The following is a 22,692-nucleotide window of genomic DNA, read 5'->3' as shown; positions in this document are numbered from 1 at the left end:
TAAATAAATAAATTGGCCTTTTATACAGTGCTTCATGCCGGAGACCAGTCTATAAGCGCAGGACCTAGTATTGAACACAAGCTGGTCAGTGTTGTCTTTCTTCCAAAATAAGCAAGTTTCCCCCGAGCTATCCTCTCGGAAACAACCCTAATCATCTTCAGGCGAGTACTTCTTTAGAAAATACCTCATGTATCACCCTCCAAGCACTGATCACAGATAAACCTTGACCATCCACAATGTTCTGAACTCCTTGCCATGTACCGTGGAATCTTGGAAGGCATGGAGTCCGCCCCCTTCCATCTACATTTCTTCTATATAGAGTAATGCTTGCATAAACCCAGGAATTACTGCAATTGATCTTTGGTTATTGTATGAGGAGATTGATATTATTTCCCCCAGATCCTACGGATTCAATTATCTGAAATTGTATAGCCTGAGCACTCACTCATTTTTAAAGTATGAACAGTATTGATCTGCTTTAAGAATCAGACCGTTTATAGCTCCCTCCCCATTTTTGTACCGCCTTCTGTGCTATCCTTCTTCTAATGTATAGTGTTCAGTGAATACTGTGTAGGTGTGAAATCTTTTCAGATCCCTACTCAAATCTGAATTGGTATATTATGACTTGTTTTAAAGGTTTTCAGTACTATACCTCCTCAATCTCTTGTAAAGTGCTATAATTATCTTGTATTCAGGGACATCATTTCACCAAAATGCCAGGGGTAGCGGAAGTGACATCACATGATCCTTGACCTCTGATGACATCACAGGAAGTGGTGTAATTTGACCCCACCCCAAAGTGATATCGCGGGAAGTGCTGGAATGCAACCTTTCACCCTTTGACAAAACAGGAAGTGGCATCACATAGCATTGTTACTAAGTACACAACGAAAAATATGGTTATATCACTATAATGATATAGGTTTAATGATAAATCCTCTTTAGGTTTCAAAGGCTCCGTCCTCAACTGGCTCTCTTCTTAACTCTCCCACCGCTCTTTTACCGTCTCCTGGGGCAGTCATACCTCTTCTACGCTCCCACTGGACTATGGTGTACCCCAAGGTTTTGTCCTTGGCCCTTTTCTTTTCTCTCTTTACACCTCGCTTCTCGCCCCTATCATCTCCGCTTTCGGTATTGCTCATCACTTCTACGCTGATGATACCCAGCTTTTCCTCTCATTCTCTTCCTTCACTCCTGACCTCCATCTTAAGCTCTCTTCTTGTCTTACTGCCATTAAAAATTGGCTGTCATCCCACTTTCTCTCTCTCAATACAGACAAGACTGAAGTCTTATTCTTTCCTTCAAACACTATTCCTCCTCCTTCTCTTCACTTTCCTCCCACTAATCTTCCTCTCTCTGCCCATGCTCATAATCTTGGCATTTACTTTGACTCCTCCCTCTCCTTCACCCACCATATCTCTCTCACTTCCGGCGCATGTCGCTACCACCTTTTCAATATCCGCAAAGTACGTTCCTCTCTAACCTTCCACGCCACTAAACCTTTAATCTCCTCCCTTCTCTTCTCTCGTCTTTTCTACTGTTCCTCTCTCCTCCTCGGACTCCCTGCTTCTCATCTTGCCCCCCTAAAATCCCTCTACAACTCTGCCATTCGCACCCTCTGTCTACTCTCACCTCATGACTCCATCTCCTCCTCGCTCTCACAGCTTGGCTGGCTTTCCTTTCATTCCCAACTCAAATTCCACTTCCTCTGTCTTGTCTTTAAATCTCTACATGAACTTGCTCCCCCTTATCTCTCCTCTCTCATCTCATTCTACACTCCCTCCCATTCCCTCAGATCTGCAGATCACTTCATTCTCCTTGTTCCCCCGTCTCCATGTGCCTCCTCTCGTTTTCGCTACTTTCAGCTCCTTGCTCCCCTCCACTGGAACTCCCTTCCCCTCTCTATCCGTTCCATCCCCAATTATTCTTCCTTTCGTGTCTCCTTAAAATCTCTTCTTCTCCACTCCCCTTCCTGATACTCTGGTCCTCCCCGCCCTTCCCCCTCCCCCACCCTTCTTTTATCTTCCTCATCTTGCCTCTCTACCCCTGCCTTGTCTCCTCTTATGTCCCCTCAACCCCTCTCTCGCCTTCACCTTACCTCACTTTCTGTTCCCCACTCCATTCCCCTCTCCACCCCTTCTTCCCTCATTTATCTCCACTGGCTAATTGTTCTAGTTGCTGTATTACTGGTTTGACTCCTATCTTGTAATTGCTTCTACTGTTATTGTATTCTTGTTGTTATAATGTACAGCGCTTTGGCGTAAAGCGCTATATAAACAAAATAAACAAACATAATGGGACATACATTTCATACAATAATGGATCGCCATATGTATCATTAGGATCAGTGTGTATAGGCCATATTAGCACATTTCTGTGAATGCAAGCAGACGTCCATGGCCAAATGATGTGTTATTGTGTAGCACTTACTCTTAAGCGCTTTATATAGAATAAATATAGATAAAATATCACCGACCCTGTGTTGCTACTCATTTATCGACCTCAGAAGGATGAAAGGCTGAGTTGAGGTGTTTAAGAACAGACTAATTCAGTGACTCACCCCCTGAAGTGTGCCTGAAATAAATCTTTAATGAGTCTAGCATTCTTATTTACGGTCACTGCTGAAAGTGCTAAACTTTTGGAACCCCTGCTAATTTTATTTTAAGAGGCCTGAACAAGAAAGCCAGCCACTCCAGAGGCAAAGAGCCACATGGTGCTGACCACAGCCCAGGAGCTTGCATTAAAAAAAAAAAAGACTTTGTTTTTACATTTTTCTTTCTAGGGGTAACAAGGGAGACCACAGGGGTAGCAAGGGAGACCACAGGGGTCGCATTTACGACCCCTGGAGGCCCCTAAATGACGTCCCTGCTTGAATTATATTATCCCTTTGGAGCTGAAGAAAATCAATAACATAAAAATTAAAACAAAAAAAGAATGAGACCAATTCCATGGGAAAGACAGGCCGCCCAGTAACTGACTCTCGCCATACTCAAACATCTCTCCTCTAGATGTACATTGCACAACTGACTTTTATAATATACTGTTCATCACCCCCTTCAAACACTGAGAAAGAAGGCGATAACCCATAAGGCATCGTTCCAAGTGGCCTATTAAAGGCTGTTCATGGTGTTTGCCTAGAGATATTATTCATTTTCGCGGTACCCGCTGGCCACATTTAGCAATGCACAGATGTCCAGGTCCCCCAATTTAACATCAGTTCATGGACTTTGGGCGTGGTGTGACTATCCACCTCGGCTCACAGAAAATATATTCCAGAGGCATTCAAGCATCTCTTGCTAACAAGCCAGACCTCATCTTCAAACACAATATGACACCAAGGGCTTGAATCCACAACATTCTCCTGCTCCAACTACAAGCTGATTACATCTCCCATGGATGTCATGAACTTCAACACTGCCTGTGCAACACTCTGGGAAGGTAAGCCTTTTCCAATAGACGCCTTAAAAAAGTGACCTCAGTGGCATTTGATATGTCCAATGCGTTCTTAGAGCCACTGTTGATCAACTACTTGAAACGCTGCACACTAGCATGAGGGCGGTGCAAATCGCGCCCATCCCCACTCAGCTCAAAAAGAATATTAGACTCCAAACACAGCTCAGACGCTTCACCCCATTTGCACCATTAAACCCAGCCCAGTTGAAGGGGACTGGTGCAAGAACCAAGCCAACAAAGCTCTTCTCTGAATCTTACACGGCAGCCTAACACCATTGACGCATATGATTGTGTTCTGCAACACCTATGTTTGTTAGGATTCAGTTTGCATGTCCCTGAAACCAATTGTGGCGACTACGTGGGAGCTGGAGGTTAAACCTGCAAGCCCGATTTTACTCTTAGCACCTCCCCCATCAGCTTAGGGGAAGTGGCCATGAGGTCTCCATCTGCTAGACATGGGGTAGTCGAGGGGAAATACTCCTTTAAGGGATGTGGACTGCTTCCGTAATCCTGCAGCTTGCTACCTTCCCCACATTTATTCAGTTTATCTCCACTCTGTCCTACCATCCAGGACATGTGGGTGCCACCTGTTGCTCCCTCTTTTGCCTGCTGGGGAAAGTACCCCTAGGGCATAAACACAGAGGCAGCTCTGTTTGCTGCCTGCCCCTCCCTTCCCAGGCAGGAATGCATGAGCTAAACCAAGGTTGCTCATTGAATAAGCTTCAAAGGGATTACATGGTTTGCCAGCACATTCAGAATAGAAACGTGTGACTCACAGTTGTAGACGGCTTGCTGCTTATCAATTATATTCAAATAATATCTTCTATGGGTTACCGTCTTAAGGATGGGTCAAAAATAAGGTTTGATATATGAGAAATTTTATTCTCGAAGGAAAAGTTGAGTAAAATCAAAAGGTGGTGCAATTTAATGTAACTGTGTTTTTAATACAGTGAATTCTTCCATTTGGGAGGCCTCTTTGCAATAGAAACATGTTGGATACATAATCATGGCTACTGTGATTTCTCCAGCAGTCATCCATGCCATCATTTTTTAGTCTGCCTCATTACAGAAGGGAACCAAACAGCTGCAAACCAGACGTGGTCTGGCTACCAATGTTTGGTATGCTAGGTTGCCCAGAGCAATGTTATTAGGGCTAGGGAGATAGCTCAGGGGCAACACGTGTATCTTGGAAGCAAGACAACACAGAGCAACACAGGTTTGCCTCCTCGTCCCGCGCTTAGAGACTGATCTCCAGCATTAAGCGTGTAATAAAAGATTAATGATTGTTTATGATTCATTTAAAACCTTCTATCCTTTACATTTTAGTGGAAAGCAGGTTGTCATTAAAAAAAACACGGGCTGGCCAGTGTGTCTCCCTCAGGCACTTGCTGGTGCTATCACTTCGAGTAAACAATGATGTCGGATCCCAAATATCCACTAACTGCATGCCGATCTAGAACCTCCCATATCCAAGCAAGATGGAGGGGAGTGAGGCTACGTGTGGGTTTAGACCTGCCTATCTACTCAAGTCAGTCCTGACCGAGATCTTTAAGGACCTCACCAATGTCCAGCCTTGGGGAAACATCTTGCTTGCCTAAACGGGATCTACTTATTCTGGGGGAGAGAGAGTTGCCGGTGCCTACATAGGAGTAACACTGAGGCCCTACAAGTTAGACAGCAGGCTAAATAGCACACAAGCTCCCCCATTACTGGGGAATCCCAACTCCAACACAAATGGCAAGACCACGTGCATTCTTTTTAGTGGAACATATCTTTCTCTCCTCGAGAAGACTTGGAGGTGAGCTTAAAGAAATGTCAACTAGTCATGCACACAAGGATTGTTCCTCTAGTCAAATGCAGCCACCATACACACTTCATAAGGCTCTTGCTTTTAACACCATCTGTAAGGACGGAACAGATCCTGAAATAACAGCTTGCTGAATGGGGCAGCTACACTCTGCTCCAATCTCAAGCAGCAGGAATAGGTGACACACCCACCAAAAGACCTTCCACTAGCTAGTTCAAAGTCATAGCTTCCATTCACCCGTCATTTTGTTGTACAGTTCTTAACACCTTTAATTGTTGTCTCTGACTGGCTATATCATATTCAAACTCCTTGACACTAATTAATCCATATGTCTATCCAACCTGCTTCACATATTGGATGGAGTTTGCCAAATCCGAATCCAAGCCTTAGCTGGACTGGATATAACCAGATGAAGACAATACAAGAGCCAAAGACAGCCCATTTGCAAAAGGGAGGGTATTCCTGGTATAGCTTTTCAAGCTGACTGGCAAACAAAAAATAAATAAATAAATAAATTGGCCTTTTATACAGTGCTTCATGCCGGAGACCCGTCTATAAGCGCAGGACCTAGTATTGAACACAAGCTGGTCAGTGTTGTCTTTCTTCCAAAATAAGCAAGTTTCCCCCGAGCTATCCTCTCGGAAACAACCCTAATCATCTTCAGGCGAGTACTTCTTTAGAAAATACCTCATGTATCACCCTCCAAGCACAGATCACAGATAAACCTTGACCATCCACAATGTTCTGAACTCCTTGCCATGTACCGTGGAATCTTGGAAGGCATGGAGTCCGCCCCCTTCCATCTACATTTCTTCTATATAGAGTAATGCTTGCATAAACCCAGGAATTACTGCAATTGATCTTCGGTTATTGTATGAGGAGATTGATATTATTTCCCCCAGATCCTACGGATTCAATTATCTGAAATTGTATAGCCTGAGCACTCACTCATTTTTAAAGTATGAACAGTATTGATCTGCTTTAAGAATCAGACCGTTCCCAGGGAAGGTTCAGACGTGCCATGCATTCAGGCGGGCTGGTGGGTTGCAAGTGGCTCGCCACGGGGGCGTGAGCGCTGGTCCCCAGAGAGCAAGTAACAGGTGCCTGGCATTACTCACGCATTGCCCACGTAGATCCGGGGGAAGACCTCGTTGAAGTGCTGGCTAGGAAGGCTGTAGCAGCCACTTTCGTTGGATGCTGCACACTAGCAGGAGGGCGGTGCAAATCGCGCCCATCCCCACTCAGCTCAAAAAGAATATTAGGCAGATGCTTCACCCCATTTGCACCATTAAACCCAGCCCAGTTGAAGGGGACTGGTGCAAGAACCAAGCCAACAAAGCTCTTCTCTGAATCTTACACGGCAGCCTAACACCATTGACGCATATGATTGTGTTCTGCAACACCTATGTTTGTTATGATTCAGTTTGCATGTCCCTGAAACCAATTGTGGCGACTACGTGGGAGCTGGAGGTTAAACCTGCAAGCCCGATTTTACTCTTAGCACCTCCCCCATCAGCTTAGGGGAAGTGGCCATGAGGTCTCCATCTGCTAGACATGGGGTAGTCGAGGGGAAACACTCCTTTAAGGAATGTGGACTGCTTCCGTAATCCTGCAGCTTGCTACCTTCCCCACATTTATTCAGTTTATCTCCACTCTGTCCTACCATCCAGGGCATGTGGGTGCCACCTGTTGCTCCCTCTTTTGCCCGCTGGGGAAAGTACCCCTAGGGCATAAACACAGAGGCAGCTCTGTTTGCTGCCTGCCCCTCCCTTCCCAGGCAGGAATGCATGAGCTAAACCAAGGTTGCTCATTGAATAAGCTTCAAAGGGATTACATGGTTTGCCAGCACATTCAGAATAGAAACGTGTGACTCACAGTTGTAGACGGCTTGCTGCTTATCAATTATATTCAAATAATATCTTCTGTGGGTTACCGTCTTAAGGATGGGTCAAAAATAAGGTTTGATATATGAGAAATTTTATTCTCGAAGGAAAAGTTGAGTAAAATCAAAAGGTGGTGCAATTTAATGTAACTGTGTTTTGAATACGGTGAATTCTTCCATTTGGGAGGCCTCTTTGCAATAGAAACATGTTGGATACATAATCATGGCTACTGTGATTTCTCCAGCAGTCATCCATGCCATCATTTTCTAGTCTGCCTCATTACAGAAGGGAACCAAACAGCTGCAAACCAGACTTGGTCTGGCTACCAATGTTTGGTATGCTACGTTGCCCAGAGCAATGTTATTAGGGCTAGGGAGATAGCTCAGGGGCAACACGTGTATCTAGGAAGCAAGACAACACAGAGCTACACAGGTTTGGTTCCTCGTCCCGCGCTTAGAGACTGATCTCCAGCAATAAGCGTGTAATAAAAGATTAATGATTGTTTATGATTCATTTAAAACCTTCTATCCTTTACATTTTAGTGGAAAGCAGGTTGTCATTAAAAAAAAAAACACGGGCTGGCCAGTATGTCTCCCTCAGGCACTTGCTGGTGCTATCACTTCGAGTAAACAATGATGTCGTATCCCAAATATCCACTATCTGCATGCCAATCTAGAACCTCCCATATCCAAGCAAGATGGAGGGGAACGAGGCTACGTGTGGGTTTAGACCTGCCTATCTACTCAAGTCAGTCCTGACCAAGATCTTTAAGGACCTCACCAATGTCCAGCCTTGGGGAATCATCTTGCTTGCCTAAACGGGATCTACTTATTCTGGGGGAGAGAGAGTTGCCGGTGCCTACATAGGAGTAACACTGAGGCCCTACAAGTTAGACAGCAGGCTAAATAGCACACAAGCTCCCCCATTACTGGGGAATCCCAACTCCAACACAAATGGCAAGACCACGTGCATTCTTTTTAGTGGAACATATCTTTCTCTCCTCGAGTAGACTTGGAGGTGAGCTTAAAGAAATGTCAACTAGTCATGCACACAAGGATTGTTCCTCTAGTCAAATGCAGCCACCATACACACTTCATAAGGCTCTTGCTTTTAACACCATCTGTAAGGACGGAACAGATCCTGAAATAACAGCTTGCTGAATGGGGCAGCTACACTCTGCTCCAATCTCAAGCTGCAGGAATAGGTGACACACCCACCAAAAGACCTTCCACTAGCTAGTTCAAAGTCGTAGCTTCCATTCACCCGTCATTTTGTTGTACAGTTCTTAACACCTTTAATTGTTGTCCCTTCTCCTTGCATGGGAATTATTATTGAGCACTTTGATCTTATCTAATAACAACCTGACGTGCCGAAAAGCTGAGCGAGCAATGAAAATATCTCCAAATCAGAACCAGCAGAAAACCATGATATGATATGATGTGGCATTTTGTGACGCACTTGTACACAAGTGTTTCTAGGCGTGACAAGACAAGGAGGGGGAAACAAAGGGAGGACAAAAAAACAATCTTATTAGGCCTTGTGTCAATCAGATCACGCAAGTGTGGGGAAGAGGGAAGGGGAGAAGTGCCAGGGGGGGGGCGGAAGGGGAAAGTGTAGTTAACTCACAAGTGCAGCCAGTGGGTGGCTCATAAGTACAGAGAGAAGGGACTGTAGGGTTGCAGATGGAGACCCTTAAGTGCTGGGGAGCCTAGAGGCAGTGCAAGGGCAACTGGACATGCAGGAACTTGGGCCCGAGTTCAGAGGGTGACCAGGTGACCAGTGCGCGGAGCAGTCAGGTCCATCAGCAGGGGCAAGGAAGAGAGAAAGCGGAAGTATAATGGAAGGTCTTGAGTTGCTTCCGAAACAGGAGGGGTTGGTGCAAAAGATTGAGAGAGGCGGGGAGGCTGTTCCAGAGGGAGACTGCCAGCCGAGGAGAGAGATCTGCCCCCAACTCTCTGCTTGGAGAAGCGTCTGACCCTCAGAGAGTTGGAGGTGGATGAGCAGGGAGCTTCAGAAGGAAGATGTTTTGGAAGAGAATGTTCGAGGTACAGCGGTCCCAGGTCCCCGAAAGTCTTGTGGACAATGCAGAGGTTCTTGAACTTGATCCTTACAGCCACATGTAGCCAGTGAAGAGATTTGGGAGCTGGAGAGATACGATGCCTGGGCTTGAGCCCAAGGTTAATTCTTGCAGTCCAGTTCTGGATAAGTTGTAAAAGGTTGAAGAGTAGAGGCAGGAAGATTTAGAAATAGGCTGTTGCAATAGTCCAGCCTAGAGAGGGCCAGAACTCTGGAGAAAGTGAGCTTCTGGGGGAAAGTGAGAAAAGGAAGAATACCTCTGAGGAGGTGCAGCTGATAGTTTGACTTCTTAGAGATGTCAGAGATGTGAGGCGAGAAGGGGAGGTTGGAGCCGGAGATGACACTAAGGTTCTTAGCCTCACAGGAAGGAGCAGGAAGAGGGCCCAGAGTGGGCGGCCAGAGAGAGAGGAAAGGAGGGAGCGGGTGTCCCAATGAAGAGGATCTCAGTCTTACTGGCATTAAGGCAGAGATCATTGGCAGCACACCATACCTGAATTGCGGGCAGACAGTCTGGTATGAGAGAAGAAGCAGAGGTGGGGGGAGGGGAGCCTTGTGATGTCATCTTTGATGTCCTGGGTGTTAGTCTTAGCAATGCACGGTGGTGGCACAAGTTATGGTTGCTTGGCTTACCATAACTGGCGAATTTCAGAGGTTTTTCGGTTTTACTTGTAACCATAACATCCCTTTAACAAAGTTTTTTCATTGAATATATATATTCTGAGTTCCCTACTCGTGTCTTTTGCAAATACAATCAGAAACAGCCACTCAGAAAATCCTCCAAGTTATTTGGCCCTTCAAACTAGTTTCTCCAATTAAGTTGCTAACTGCTCCCACAACATTAAGGGAGAGCTGTCCAATTTCCGCTTTGAAGATATTGCACTCTATCTAAAAGGCATATGCATGCACTGGTTACCCAACTTCTCTGCAAGACATCCAGGTATCCTTTACGTGCCCACCCCTCCTCCAACCCAAATGCAACAGTCTCCCGCACCAGAACTAAATGCTTATCCTTTGAACAAAATAATGTATTGTCCATGTTGCAGTGATAGTTCCCAAAAAGAAGACACTGTTTTTCGTTAAATCGGAGGTTGAAGCTGACACTGGGGTTTTCAGAGTTGCAATTACATGATATCAGCTCCTTTTGCTACATAAAAAGGGACACGTGTTTTGCCACTGAAGGCTTTCTCGAAGCCATTTAGGTGACGTATAAACACATTATTTGCGCTCGGTTTCCGGAATGAACTTCACATACAACTTAAATCCACTGCTCTCTGTTGCTTGACTCTAGTGTGTGTATGTAGTCTGGCAATTAATTTGCTTCTCAATATTCAGAGGGGCTCCTCACTCCAAAGTTGAGTACATCTGGCGTGACACAGCCTGGCAAGGAAGAGGCTACCCCCTTCTACCATCACCGCACCCGATGGCTATTTACAGCGCACTAAAAAAAAAAAAAAAGCCGACCCTTTTACCACAAATGGAAATAGCCCCTTAAAATAATGACAGTTTTCAAAATGAGTTCCTTAAAAAAACCAGTCACATGGTTACAAGGCAAGGTTATGTCCTTACCTTGCACGGCCACGCAGTCCTACCTCGATTGTATTTGTGTCTTACCCACCCAACAGGAAAAGCTTCTGTTTTCACGATTGTTTGGTGGTAGTGCATAGACAGGGCGAATCTTCTTGCCACTGCCCACAAGCAGTCGTATTGAATATGTGCTCTTTTCCATTAACCCCTTAAATGCTGAGGGTTTATGTATACATCCTAATTTACATAAGAAATCATTGGAGTCCCACTTAATAAGTTGTTGTTGCTATCCATGAAGGCCGCCCTTTCTAGGCTGCATACACTTTCCCCTCTACAGTATAGCCGTTATACAGCCATTTACAATTTGAATTCCTAAAATTCTATCAGGGCACCGGGCTTAATATTAGGTGGTTTACTTAATACCATTACTTGGGTTGGTGTAATGCTCAACGCGTTCTGGAAGAGGACCATGCATCTAACCGGAGCCTGCAAGCACCTCACTGTTAATCCCCCTGGGAGCAACTCAAATGAATGGAACCCTGACCAGTTTACCATTCCTAACACTTGCTACCTGATCTCACTTTCTCATCCTCAATGAAACTTCCTCAAGGTGAGCCTCACTGCTTCACCAAGTTTGGCGACACCTAATCCGCTTTTAGGTCCCCGGCACCTGAGCAGCAGCCATAACTTTCTACAAATTGACAAGCCAACAACAAGTCAACTAAATCATTCTGGAGTGTCCACAAGATCCCCATACTTGGGACAGAGAGAATGGCCCACACGAAACAGTACGGCACCATGGAACAAAAGGCACCATACTCACCATCAGACAGTTCATGACTGCACATGTGGAGTAGGCGGTCTCATGGCAAGATGAGAGTTGGTTTGACTCCGCGACAGTCTTTTTCAAACAGTGAAATGCATTAAAATTATGCATATAGGTGCCTGGTCGCATTTGGGCGCGTAATCCAAAAACTGCCCTCCCAATGTGTCTGCAAAAACACTCACTCAGCTGGGCTGCTCTCTAGTCTTGGCATCTGGGCACTTCTTTCCAGCAGGCGCCCAGGCCCTCTGAGACTTCGGTGCCCTTTGGATTATTCCTAAATTCAGATGCTTTGGTGCAGAGCCTCATGTGGATGGACTGTGCCCATTTACTAACACTGGTCTTCCACTGGCTAGAACCATAACCAATCATTTTGTCAGAATTAGCTGCTGACAGACGCTCACTTTCACGTGGCAGCCTCCGTGCTAACTTTGTTGATTCATTTCCAGACACATCAGTGATAAATAGAGACATGTCGGCTCTCATGACAAGTTTGCCAGTCCGGGGGCAATAAGAGTGTCGGTAATTCCATGACCAGCACTTTTCCCAGACTGACAAACTTGAGGTAAATCAGGCCCCCACCAGCAAAAACCAGCCGGTATTACCGGTGCTGGAAATACCGGCAATCCCCTCCTATGGGACTCTATGGAATGGAGATTTAGCGCCCTTTTCGCAATCTGTAATATCCCTGGATACCAGGCGGCGGAAACGGACGGTCAGTTTGCCAGTGTCCCCTGGGAATTGCCAGTGGGATGGGCTTGACACTCATGTTGCAATACCTATCCCCTTTTAGACAAAATTATGAATCCCCAACAATCGAACTACTCTATAATCAAATACATTCTTCAGAGCTCATGTTACAGAAAATAACAGGTAGCTAGCCAGCCTTCAGTTTACAGCATAAACAAGTGTGGATACCACTTCTGTCCAGTGAAAGACGGGATCGGGTGCAGTGCGAATAAAGGTCAAGTAAAGTTATGCAGACGCCCTGCGGGCCTCGTGCAGCGATGCCACTCCCTTGTATGAATGGCAGACCGATAGCACGGCCGAGGAAAGTGAGGACCGAGCCACGGGCAGTCTAACCAGTTTTCATTTCCAGAACTTCAGAATGTTTCGACTACCCATGATAAATGTGTTTAGCAATGCACCACACCTTGCTGATATGTTGTAATTATAATAACACATTTTTTCGCAAATTATATCTAAGGGAGAGAATGGTAAATGTTTTACGGATGAAACCATTTTCCAAATGTGGGCTTTCGTGTGGATAAACCTATAACGCGTGTTAAACCCAATATGCATTTAACACATGCCCCCGCCCAAACTCGACTTCCACGCATTTGAGACTGTTTGCGATTCCAACTGCTTAATTTCTGCATCATCCCATTTCCCCCATCCCCCAGCCGACGGAAATAGAGCGGAGGCGATCGAGTTCCTCATGCATGCCCATTTCTGCCCTCTACCTATCCGTGTGAAAACCTTGCTCGGGAGCGCCGCCATGAACGCATACGTGCTGGCGCTGGGTGACAGAAGGCATTGGTGCACGAGCGAAGAGGCGAGACTTGCACCCCGGGGACTAGCGTGATGCATGTCAATGGCAGCCAAGTTGCTAAAGAAGAGACCAGGGTCATTTAGCTGTGAGATGGCATTGCAGGCGTGAAGGCCCATTTCGGGAAAGTTCTCAATTGTAACTAAATAGAGAAGGTTACAATGGGGGCGACACCCTAAATAGAGAAGGTTACAATGGGGGCGACACCCTTCAAATAAGGGACGCCTCCCTCCAGTGGCTATGTCAGAAACAAATGCGCACCTCTTAAGGCAGAAGTGTCGTGAGGCCAGGGTGTTGGAGAAGGGACTGCATTGGTAAAAGTCTGGAACACAATCAGTATTTCTATGCGTGGACATACCATATATGTATGGGAGGCAGAAGAGCAAGGGCACACAGTTATCACTATGTTACACATATAACTAATTATGGTTAACTTGTAGACTGCGCTCTTCTACTCCCTCAAACGGTGTGATCCTGGACAGATCACATTTTCTTCCGAGTTTGTATTTCTCCTATCTCTCAGAATTAGCCTGGAAACTGGCTAACCAACACACAGTTGTTTTAAACACAATTACGTTCTCATACGTAGGCGTGAGGGGTAGAGCAGCTGGTGTGGTCTTACGTATTAGCTACCATCCGTGGGACCCTGAGATGGCATCGTTGGGACCAGTTGGAAATAGGCTCAACAGCAATATTAATTGATATATTAAACAAACAAGAAATTTAAAACGAGGTGCTCATTGGTCAAAAAGGGTGTTATGCAAGGCAGGTGGCTGGGGTAGTGCCAATCCTGGGGGAGTGTCTGCTCGCAGTCTCTGGGCAGAGAGGAGTAGGGCATGGGGAGTGGCTGAAAGCTTGGTGTCATGTGTGGGGCAGTGGTGTCAGTTCCCAGGGAAGGGTCAGACGTGCCATGCATTCAGGCGGGCTGGTGGGTTGCAAGTGGCTCGCCGCGGGGGCGTGAGCGCTGGTCCCCAGAGAGCAAGTAACAGGTGCCTGGCATTACTCACGCATTGCCCACGTAGATCCGGGGGTAGACCTCGTTGAAGTGCTGGCTAGGAAGGCTGTAGCAGCCACTTTCGTTGGACAGTAGGTCGTTCAACTGCTGCACGGAGACCTGATAATCTGACATGGCTGGTGCATGCAGCAGGTTGATGGAGGTGGTGGGAGTCGTCTCACAGCTGCTCCTCACAAGCAGGGCTGGGGCTTTCTGTGCCCACGGTGGGGGCTGGTGTTCAATGGCACCCAGGAGTCTGGAAAGCTCTGTGCCCTGCCAGCACACCGGGGGCCCACTGCCCTTTCAGTCCTCCCAGCCCGGGCACTCCCCCCCCTCTCCCCTCACGGCTGTCAGACTGCAACCGCCCCTCCCCTTCCCATGCAAAGGAATCAGCTGCAGTGTTGCCAGGTCTGCCTGAGAAAACAAGCAGAGCCGCCTATGGAAAGAAGCCCAACCCACACAATGACTAGGACAGGCAAAAGAAGGAATAGGTTCAGAAAAACCCTTTAAGTTAACTTATTGGCGAATATTATACAAAGTAGAAATTCCTTCAGGTGTCATGCGCACCTCGTGTACTCCGTACACAACAGTGTCTACTACTTAAATAGCAAACTTCAACTTTCCAATGTAATATTTGAAATGAATGCATATTATTTCAAGACATAAAAACTCAACTGAAGCATGATATGTATAGTATTTTTGCATAACATAATAATTTCACATTATGGTAACTTGGGAGCGGTTTCAATATTCGCTCTGAACTAATTTTTAAAATCACAATTTGGAAATGTTTGCATATTTGCCAACATTCTGTGACCAAAAAGATGTAGGATTTTTGAAGTTTCAAAAATGAATAATTCCCATAATATTGACATCACGGGAAAATACATAACATACATTGTTGGCACCATTGAAGTATTCTAAAATACACAACCCATCAAACAGCACAATATGGAAAGATGTTCAAATGTTAAAAATGTATAATTCTGAATGGTAATTTAACATCAAATTCAATGACCTAACTTCACAGAAGGTAATTACACAGAGCTGGTGGGCAACGTTTGCCACTGCTCTGCAGCAGCAGCCCGGGCAGTACATATTTATTGCAAGTTGAACACTGAATGACATGATCCCTGATACCCCCCTTTGTTTGATAGGCAGATGTTGTGGGAAGGTGTTAGACTCTACCACTTGCCTTCGCTGGTGGTTCACCTAAGGGTTGTCACGGCCAGAGTGGAGGACAGTCACGTAGCTGTCAGGTCAGTGGATTGGTCTGAGCCCAATCAAAGTAATCACCTACCAGTCCATTGTACAGACAGACTAATTAATGAATTGCATGTGTAGTCACATACATTACTTTCCACTATAAAAAGCAGTAGGATCTGTCACTGAAATCTATAGGCGGTAGGACTGCTTAAAAAGCAGTAACCTACTGCCTACATCTGTAGGGTTGGCAAGTATGTGTTTGGAAGACCAACAATATGAAAATGAAAGAAGAGTGGCAAGTTATGGCACCAACTATTTTGATGGCTAAATATCACATAGCTGTAACCATCGTACCATGCGCATACCTAGCTCAAGCTCTCTTTCTCTCTCGCTTTCCCTTTTTGTTTCACTCTGTGCAGCTCTGTTTCTGTGGGGCACAGATGAGGGTTTCTGCACCACACGTAGAACTCTCATTTTAAAGCCTGTCTGTGCGGCCTGGTGCTGCACTTGATTTAGAGGTGAGAGAGTGGACCTCGTCTGAGCAGAACAGGCATGGAGACTGACCAGCACCAAAGTGACCGTAATCCTCATTCATAGCTCTCAACTCACACGTTTTTGGCGAGTGTCACCTGCCTTGTAAAGAACTGACTCACCCGCCAAGCCTCCTGCACGCCCCTTCATTTCATGGGCTCTCACCCACCAAAAACAAAATCGGGTGTTTCCACCACCTTTGCGACGCAAATGGTTGAGAGCTATGCTCATTGTGGCTGTAGTTGACCGACCGCTGCATACTTGCCAACTCTACTGATTTAGGCAGTAGGCTACTGCTTTTTAAGCAGTCCTACCACCTACAGATTTGGGTGACAGAGCCTACTGCTTTTTACAGGGGCAAGTAATTTATGTGACTCTAAGGCAGGCTGCTTGAGACAGGCCCATGTTAAAGCATGCAACACATTAGTTAGTCTATGCGGTGGGAGGGTAAGTGATTACTTTGAGTGATGGGCTCAGAACAATCCAGTGACCTGAAAGTTACATGACTGTGCCCTGCACTCTGGCCAATACAGGCCGTAGGTGAACGACAAGCGAAGTCAAGCGGCAGAGCGTACCACAATTACCCAGCATCTGCATATCAGATTTAGGAGGGTATCGGTCTCCATGTTGTTCAGTTATTCATCTTGCACTGCAGGAATAATTGAATTCGGTGTTTACTTACCATTACATTTGACATTTTTTCCATGTTGTGCTGTTTGATGGGTTTTCTATTTTAGAATGCTCCAGTGGTGCCAACAATGTATGTTTTATATTTTCCTGTGATGTCATTGTTATGTGAAGTATTATTTATGAAACTTGAAAAATCCTACATCTTTTTGGTCACGGAATGTTGGCAAGTATGCCGCTGTGGCATTTGGGACCACATGAAAACTGTCAGACAGCGTTTTTTTCCTAGGCAAGCCGAGTGTGTAGGCTTATCAATAGAGCAAACATCCTATTTTAAGCAGATTATAATATGCTTCATTTATACAAATACGAATGGCTATTTCATAAGCACATCACAAAGTTGTACCTCAGTATTACATTCTTGTAATGTAGCTTCTTATGATACACTGCCCTATGAAAGTCTTGTATGCCTCCCAATGACATTGTATTGTGTGTTATCACTCTTGGCAATATCAAGAAATATGCAAATTGGCGATTCGATTCAGTACTGGTTGGCTGTAATAAATGGCCATTGTTACTTTGTCCTCAGGAATACACAATAAGTGTTTGTGTCCGTCTAATGCCTGTGTATCACAGCCAATCCGTTAACCTGCAAAAACCAATGAAAATGACCCAGCCCCACTGGCCGGTCAACCGTTCACTTGAGACAGCTGTTAATTTGCAGCATTGTGATTGTGTGCAAGGTAACGTCCTGCTGCAAGGAAAGTCGTCTCTAAATCTGCTCTCTTCCCTTCTTTTCAATATTTACATTCAACCTTTGGTTAAACGTATACATTTTTTTGGTTTCCGTTGCTTCTCTTATGCAGACGACACTCAGAGCTTGGTTCGTCTCAATCTTTCCCTTCATTCTACCACTGAGCGCTGTCGCTCCTGTCTCTTTTCTGTGTACACCTGAATGAGCAATAACTGGCTTCGCCTTAACATACATGCCAACCCTCCCGATGTAGGCGGGAGACTCCTGATTTTCCTGTAAAAAAGTAGCTATTTTCTAATGTTTCCTGCCTAAAATATCCCTAAGCCCAATGCAATTCGATAGGGAAATTTCATGCTCCCGATTTTCATGAACAAATCTCCCTCTCAAGGGATCTAAAAGGTTGGCATGCATGCCTGAATGGCGAAAAAACGGAGGCTCTGGATGTGGGTTCTCCTCCTAATACTGCTCTCTGGTCATCTGATTTCTAGCCCTCGGAACTGTTGCCTGTGGCAGTCTCTGTAGTAAAGAATTAAGTGGCATTAAGCTCTCTGCTACTCTTTCTATGGAGGCCCAAGTGAGTTCTGTCTGTCAGACAGTCCACTTTAAATTGAGGATCCTCTGTAAAGTCTTGCCTTATCTTCCTTTACACCTCTGTCCTGTGGTGGTGTCATCTATTATCTATGGCTCTTTGGATTATTGTAATGCACTCTCTCATCTCGCTCAACCCACCTATCTTTTGCAACGTTTAGACATTCTGCAAAACAACGCTGTATGGCTGGCCACTGGCCTGCCTTTCATGTTTCTATTTCTCCGACTTTGTTTTCTCTCCACTGGGTCCCTGTGTCTAAGCGTGTCAAATTTAAGTAACTCTGTATCGTTCATCAGGCTTTTTATGGGACAGATCCTTAGTACCTACAGGCCAAATTCTGTCCTTGCGTTCCCCTTCCTTCTGGTGCAGCCTTGCATACTTCTGTCCCCTATTTCAAACGCTTGCGGATCGGGGGTTGGTCTTTTTCTGTTGCTGCTGCTCAACTGTGGAACTCTCTTCCCTTTTCTCTTTGGGCTGTCCGGGACCATTTATTGTCCGGTCAGTGCCACAATGCCCTTGTCGGTGTTGGTTGCGCTTAATAAATTGAAATAACAGAACATAACATGAATCTCAGCGCATTGGGGGGTGAGGAGCAGTGGCAGAGGCAGAGGGGAAGGGGGCCCACTAGCCTCCCACTGGTGCCCTATTATCCACCCCTACCGATGAGGACTAGAAAGGGGGACTGATAGCAATGAGGGCTTCAGTCTTATTTTTGGGAACATAAGATGACCACATAGCTTTATATTTGGATGTGATGCCATCGATGATGTCATTTGTGATGTCATCTGTGGCGTTTTGTGTGTCAGTATAAGCAGTGCATGGCAGGGGTGCACGTTATGGTTCTGTAGCATACTGTAACGGGCCCATTTATTTGGTTTTTAGATTTTGCACTTCGACCACAACATTTTTCAAAGTATGCCACAAACTTTAATTAGAGCAACTTAAAGGAATAGTGCGCTCAAAAATATTATTGTCCCAAGGGTTCGGGCACGTGTTTTCAAGCGTATGTTGTTCGATCGTACAAACATTTCCTATGCACCTTACCATAGTTTTCCTCTTTTTTACAAATGCGAAATCAGGCAGCAGGGCGCGGCCATTTTGTGCTCATCCTATTCGTTGCCGGATCACCCTAAGGTGAACTGCCCTGGCGGCACTAAATCGTATCCACCCTGAGGCTGACATCACCAAACCTAGTGATATTCTCCGCCTATCTCCATGACGTTACTGGGCAGCGTAGCCAAATGCGCCCATTCATCACCTACGTGTTAATGTCAGTTGACGCAGAACCCGGAATATCAACCCACATCATCTCACAACACAGCGCGTCCCAATTTTGAATATAAAACTATACTTTTAAAGGAAATAGCAAAACTCTACAATTTGTTTGCTATATTCAAGCAAATGGGTAATATTATTCTTTGTTCTCGATCCACAAATGTTTATCGTGAGTCACGCAGTGTTCCTTTAGGGTATAAGAAGCGCATTGGAGGCACTGTGAATCGCAAGGCTTGGGCATCAGCTTGGTGCTAGGCCACCGTAAATGATGTGAGGTTGCTCCTTATCGGTGATACCACGTAAGGGCATATCAGCCCGCTGCGATCGTCCCAAAAAAGCATCACAGTGATCCAGCCATTTAAGTGTATCTGCAGCTGCCTGTTAAAAAACCCGAAAGTTGGTATCTGGAATCGATGACAATCGCAGAAAGGCAGGGTGTAGCTGTTTGAAAAACATAACAGAAATGTGTCTCAGTAGCTGATCTTTGTTACAATTGATCATTTTACCCATTAATTCTGCACCGTGTGAAAACCAATGATGAACACTGATGTGAAACAATGGGAACACAGAGAAAACAACGTGGAAAGTAGTCTACAATTTGCTTCTGACGTTAGTGTTATGGAGTATGTTCAACTCGAATTGGGAGGTGGAAGCTGACGCTACAATTCGAAGAACACATAGATGGCATTTTAAATAAATATTAGCGCAGAATTAGCCATTTGTGGAACCTGGGGGAACCCAGTTGTGGACTACATGCATTCGATGCCTGGGCACATGGACTGCCCATGTGCCCAGGACAAAGACAAGTACACACACAGGTTGTATTTGCGCGTTGTTGCAATATGCAACAAAGAACAACCCAGTACAATGTAAGCCAGCAATAACGGTCGGCTAATGATATGTTGACTTGTTGGTCTATAAAATCGTCTACAGTAAAACATACATAATATTCGGCATTTCCATTCTCTCAGCGTAACGCAGAGACTCTGTTAAGATCAACACATTTTCATAAAATGAAAGTACATGTTCCTTTGTCCAGTTTTGGAATGGTGAACCTTATCATATTTGTCGGTATTACACCCCTCCCTTCATTCATTCCTTTCGGAATCCTCCCTTTCTTTAAAGGTCGAAAAACAATTGAACCGTATACTGTGTACGATGCGTTGGATTGCTCAGCTCACAAGCAAAAATGAAAGCCCTGACCTTCACTGCAAATGCGACCGAATAGCCCTTCAGAACATAGTGGCATTAGAAATATTTTTGAAAAACAAATGAATTGTTTGCGGCCATCCACCAATGCCGCATAACATTTCTAGCAATTTACTTTTTTTTAATGAAAACAGTTACAGTTGGTTTGCTTCCAAACACCTTATTTGTAATGTCCCTCCAGAGAACTTCGCACTCTCTCAGCGACTCCAACAGCCAGCCCACACCATCACTATACCTTTTAAGTATCTATTAGAGGCCTAAAAATTTAACACATGTGTTTGTACTATCCCACTGTGGGTCACTAGCGAGGTGAAGGGTGTGGAGGTCTTGCCCCTGAGGTAACCTGCGGGGGTTGGGATTGATAGCTGACAGATCTGGCACATCAAAGCGAGAAAGGGGGTGGAGTGACACATGTTAGTTTAGGACAGAATATAAGACTGGGGTTTTGTTTTATTAGGAGGCGCTCTGGGATGGTCAGCAAGGAAGGATCACACTTCTGGTACATCAGAAGAATAGCTTTGGAGGGGCACACGGTTGAACAAGCAGTAATTTTACAGCAGCGGGGTGAGAGGTGCTGGGGCACATTTGTTGAGATCGATGAACAACTACAAGTCATGGTTTGGCCCTATCACACAGGGGTCAGTGATCTCAGAGGAAGAATGAAATTAATGCATTCTTTGTTCGCAACATCTTGTCTCAGCGCATCTGTGAGAAAGGGACTTGGGAAGCACAGGCGCAGGAGGAAAAAGGTGCGGGCTGTCAGTGCTCGCTGTGTGCATCGCTGCTGAGTGGGAGGGGAAACTTCGCAATGCCAGAATGCGGCCTAATCCAAAATTGGAGTCGAGGGTACACAAAATGGAATCCAAGTGCTTATGTCAGGGCCTTCTTTGCCATGGCTACAGAACGGCAAAGGAGGTGCCCCCCATGAGTGCAAGAGCAAGGTGTCACTTTCGCGTGGAATGTAGGTGGCCTGGGGGCTCAACCGACACTTGATAGGCCAGACCGAGAAACTTAGCGATACACAAGAGAATCCAGACCGCATCATCTCTAAACTTGAGAGAATTATTAGACGCGCTATTTCACAAAAGTTACACGCCTCTACCTTGGTAGAGTATTATAAGTCTCAACGCATTCCCAGAGGACTTAGAGTCTATCTGAGACCCACTTTATGTAGGGAGAACAAAGATTTCATTGCCAAGTGGGATCAGATATTGAAAAAATTTTCACTGGACCTTATTCTTTTGACTATTCAAGAATTAGCAAAATCACTAGACGTGATAGATAAAGAAATCACAGATTTAACAGCTCAATTGAGTAAATTGAAATCCACACAAGACCTTCAGGCTATTTTAGAAGACATTAATCTGAAACTTTCATCCTATAAACAGGACATTGAACAATGTAAACTTCGTAAGTTTAAACGTGACACTTTTGATTACCATAACGATATCGTCTATTCGTGGCAAGAGTTTTATGCCCAAAGGAATAGAACTAGATTTCCAAACCCTCGACCTACTTCCTCTGATTCAGAGAATACAAGCGAGGGCAGTATAGGTGATCCTATACCAGGTAAACAAGTATCAACCCATCGACCACCAGCATCCTCTCAAAATTTAGAGAATAGTACAGTTGCATCTAAACCTGTAGGTGTATCCATTGAGCCTCCTTTTTTAGAAAAAAGACCCGACGTGGGCACAAGATTAAAAAAGAAAAACAAGTAAAGGATTCAATTATGGTGAATATCTCAAGTAAGACTCTGTCATCTAGCCAAATGGACATTCTGAACATGGGACTCTCTTTTGTCCCGACTTCTAATTCTACCCTCTTTGATGAGAAAGTTAATTTACACATATTACTCCGGAAAATCAAACTCAAACTATTTTTCGCATCGCAAGTTGATGACTTAGAACGAGAAGATTCAGGTGACTCATTGGAAATTAAATCTAAAAGCTCCTTTGATCCGCCAATTGACAATCCAGTTCTGAATATGTTTAAATTGAAGGTTGAGGATGACCTTAAGAAAATACATTTTCACTTAAAATCTCCAATGAACTTGAAAGATTTTCAACTGAAAGAGTTGGAATCCTTAGCCAGAGATCTTGATCTCACGATCAAACCAGCAGATAAGGGTGGTGCGGTAGTGGTTATGGATTCTACCTTTTACCATGGCCAGTGTACCACTATGTTGGAGGACACCACCACATATTTAAAGTTGAACGGCGACCCAACACATAAAATCAAGGTAATCATTGAAAATTGTGTTAACTATGCACTTGAGAATGATTGGATCTCTGTAAAAACTAGGTCTTTCCTTTTGAAAAAATTCCCTATCATGCCAGTACTGTATGGTTTGCCAAAAATCCACAAAGATAAAGACCACCCCCCATTGAGA

The 22,692-nt window shown here is 45.0% G+C and overlaps 1 protein-coding gene across 1 annotated transcript in view; it reads right to left on the bottom strand.

The window, feature by feature from the left end:
- DUSP3 (dual specificity phosphatase 3) overlaps positions 1–14,473 on the bottom strand; it is a 399,045-nt gene extending 384,572 nt beyond the window's left edge. Inside the window, exon 1 of the mRNA XM_069634406.1 lies at positions 14,123–14,473. Within this exon, the coding sequence (XP_069490507.1) occupies positions 14,123–14,244 (122 nt within the window). The 5' untranslated portion in view covers positions 14,245–14,473. The remainder of the gene's footprint in view (positions 1–14,122) is intronic.
- Between the last annotated feature and the right edge of the window lie 8,219 nt (positions 14,474–22,692).

Source organism: Ambystoma mexicanum, chromosome 13, assembly GCF_040938575.1.
Source record: "Ambystoma mexicanum isolate Mex_15411 chromosome 13, UKY_AmexF1_1, whole genome shotgun sequence".
NCBI classification, from domain to species: Eukaryota; Metazoa; Chordata; class Amphibia; order Caudata; family Ambystomatidae; genus Ambystoma; species Ambystoma mexicanum.
Note: the sequence above shows the minus strand (reverse complement) of the source record. Positions and strands in the feature narration are given on the sequence as shown.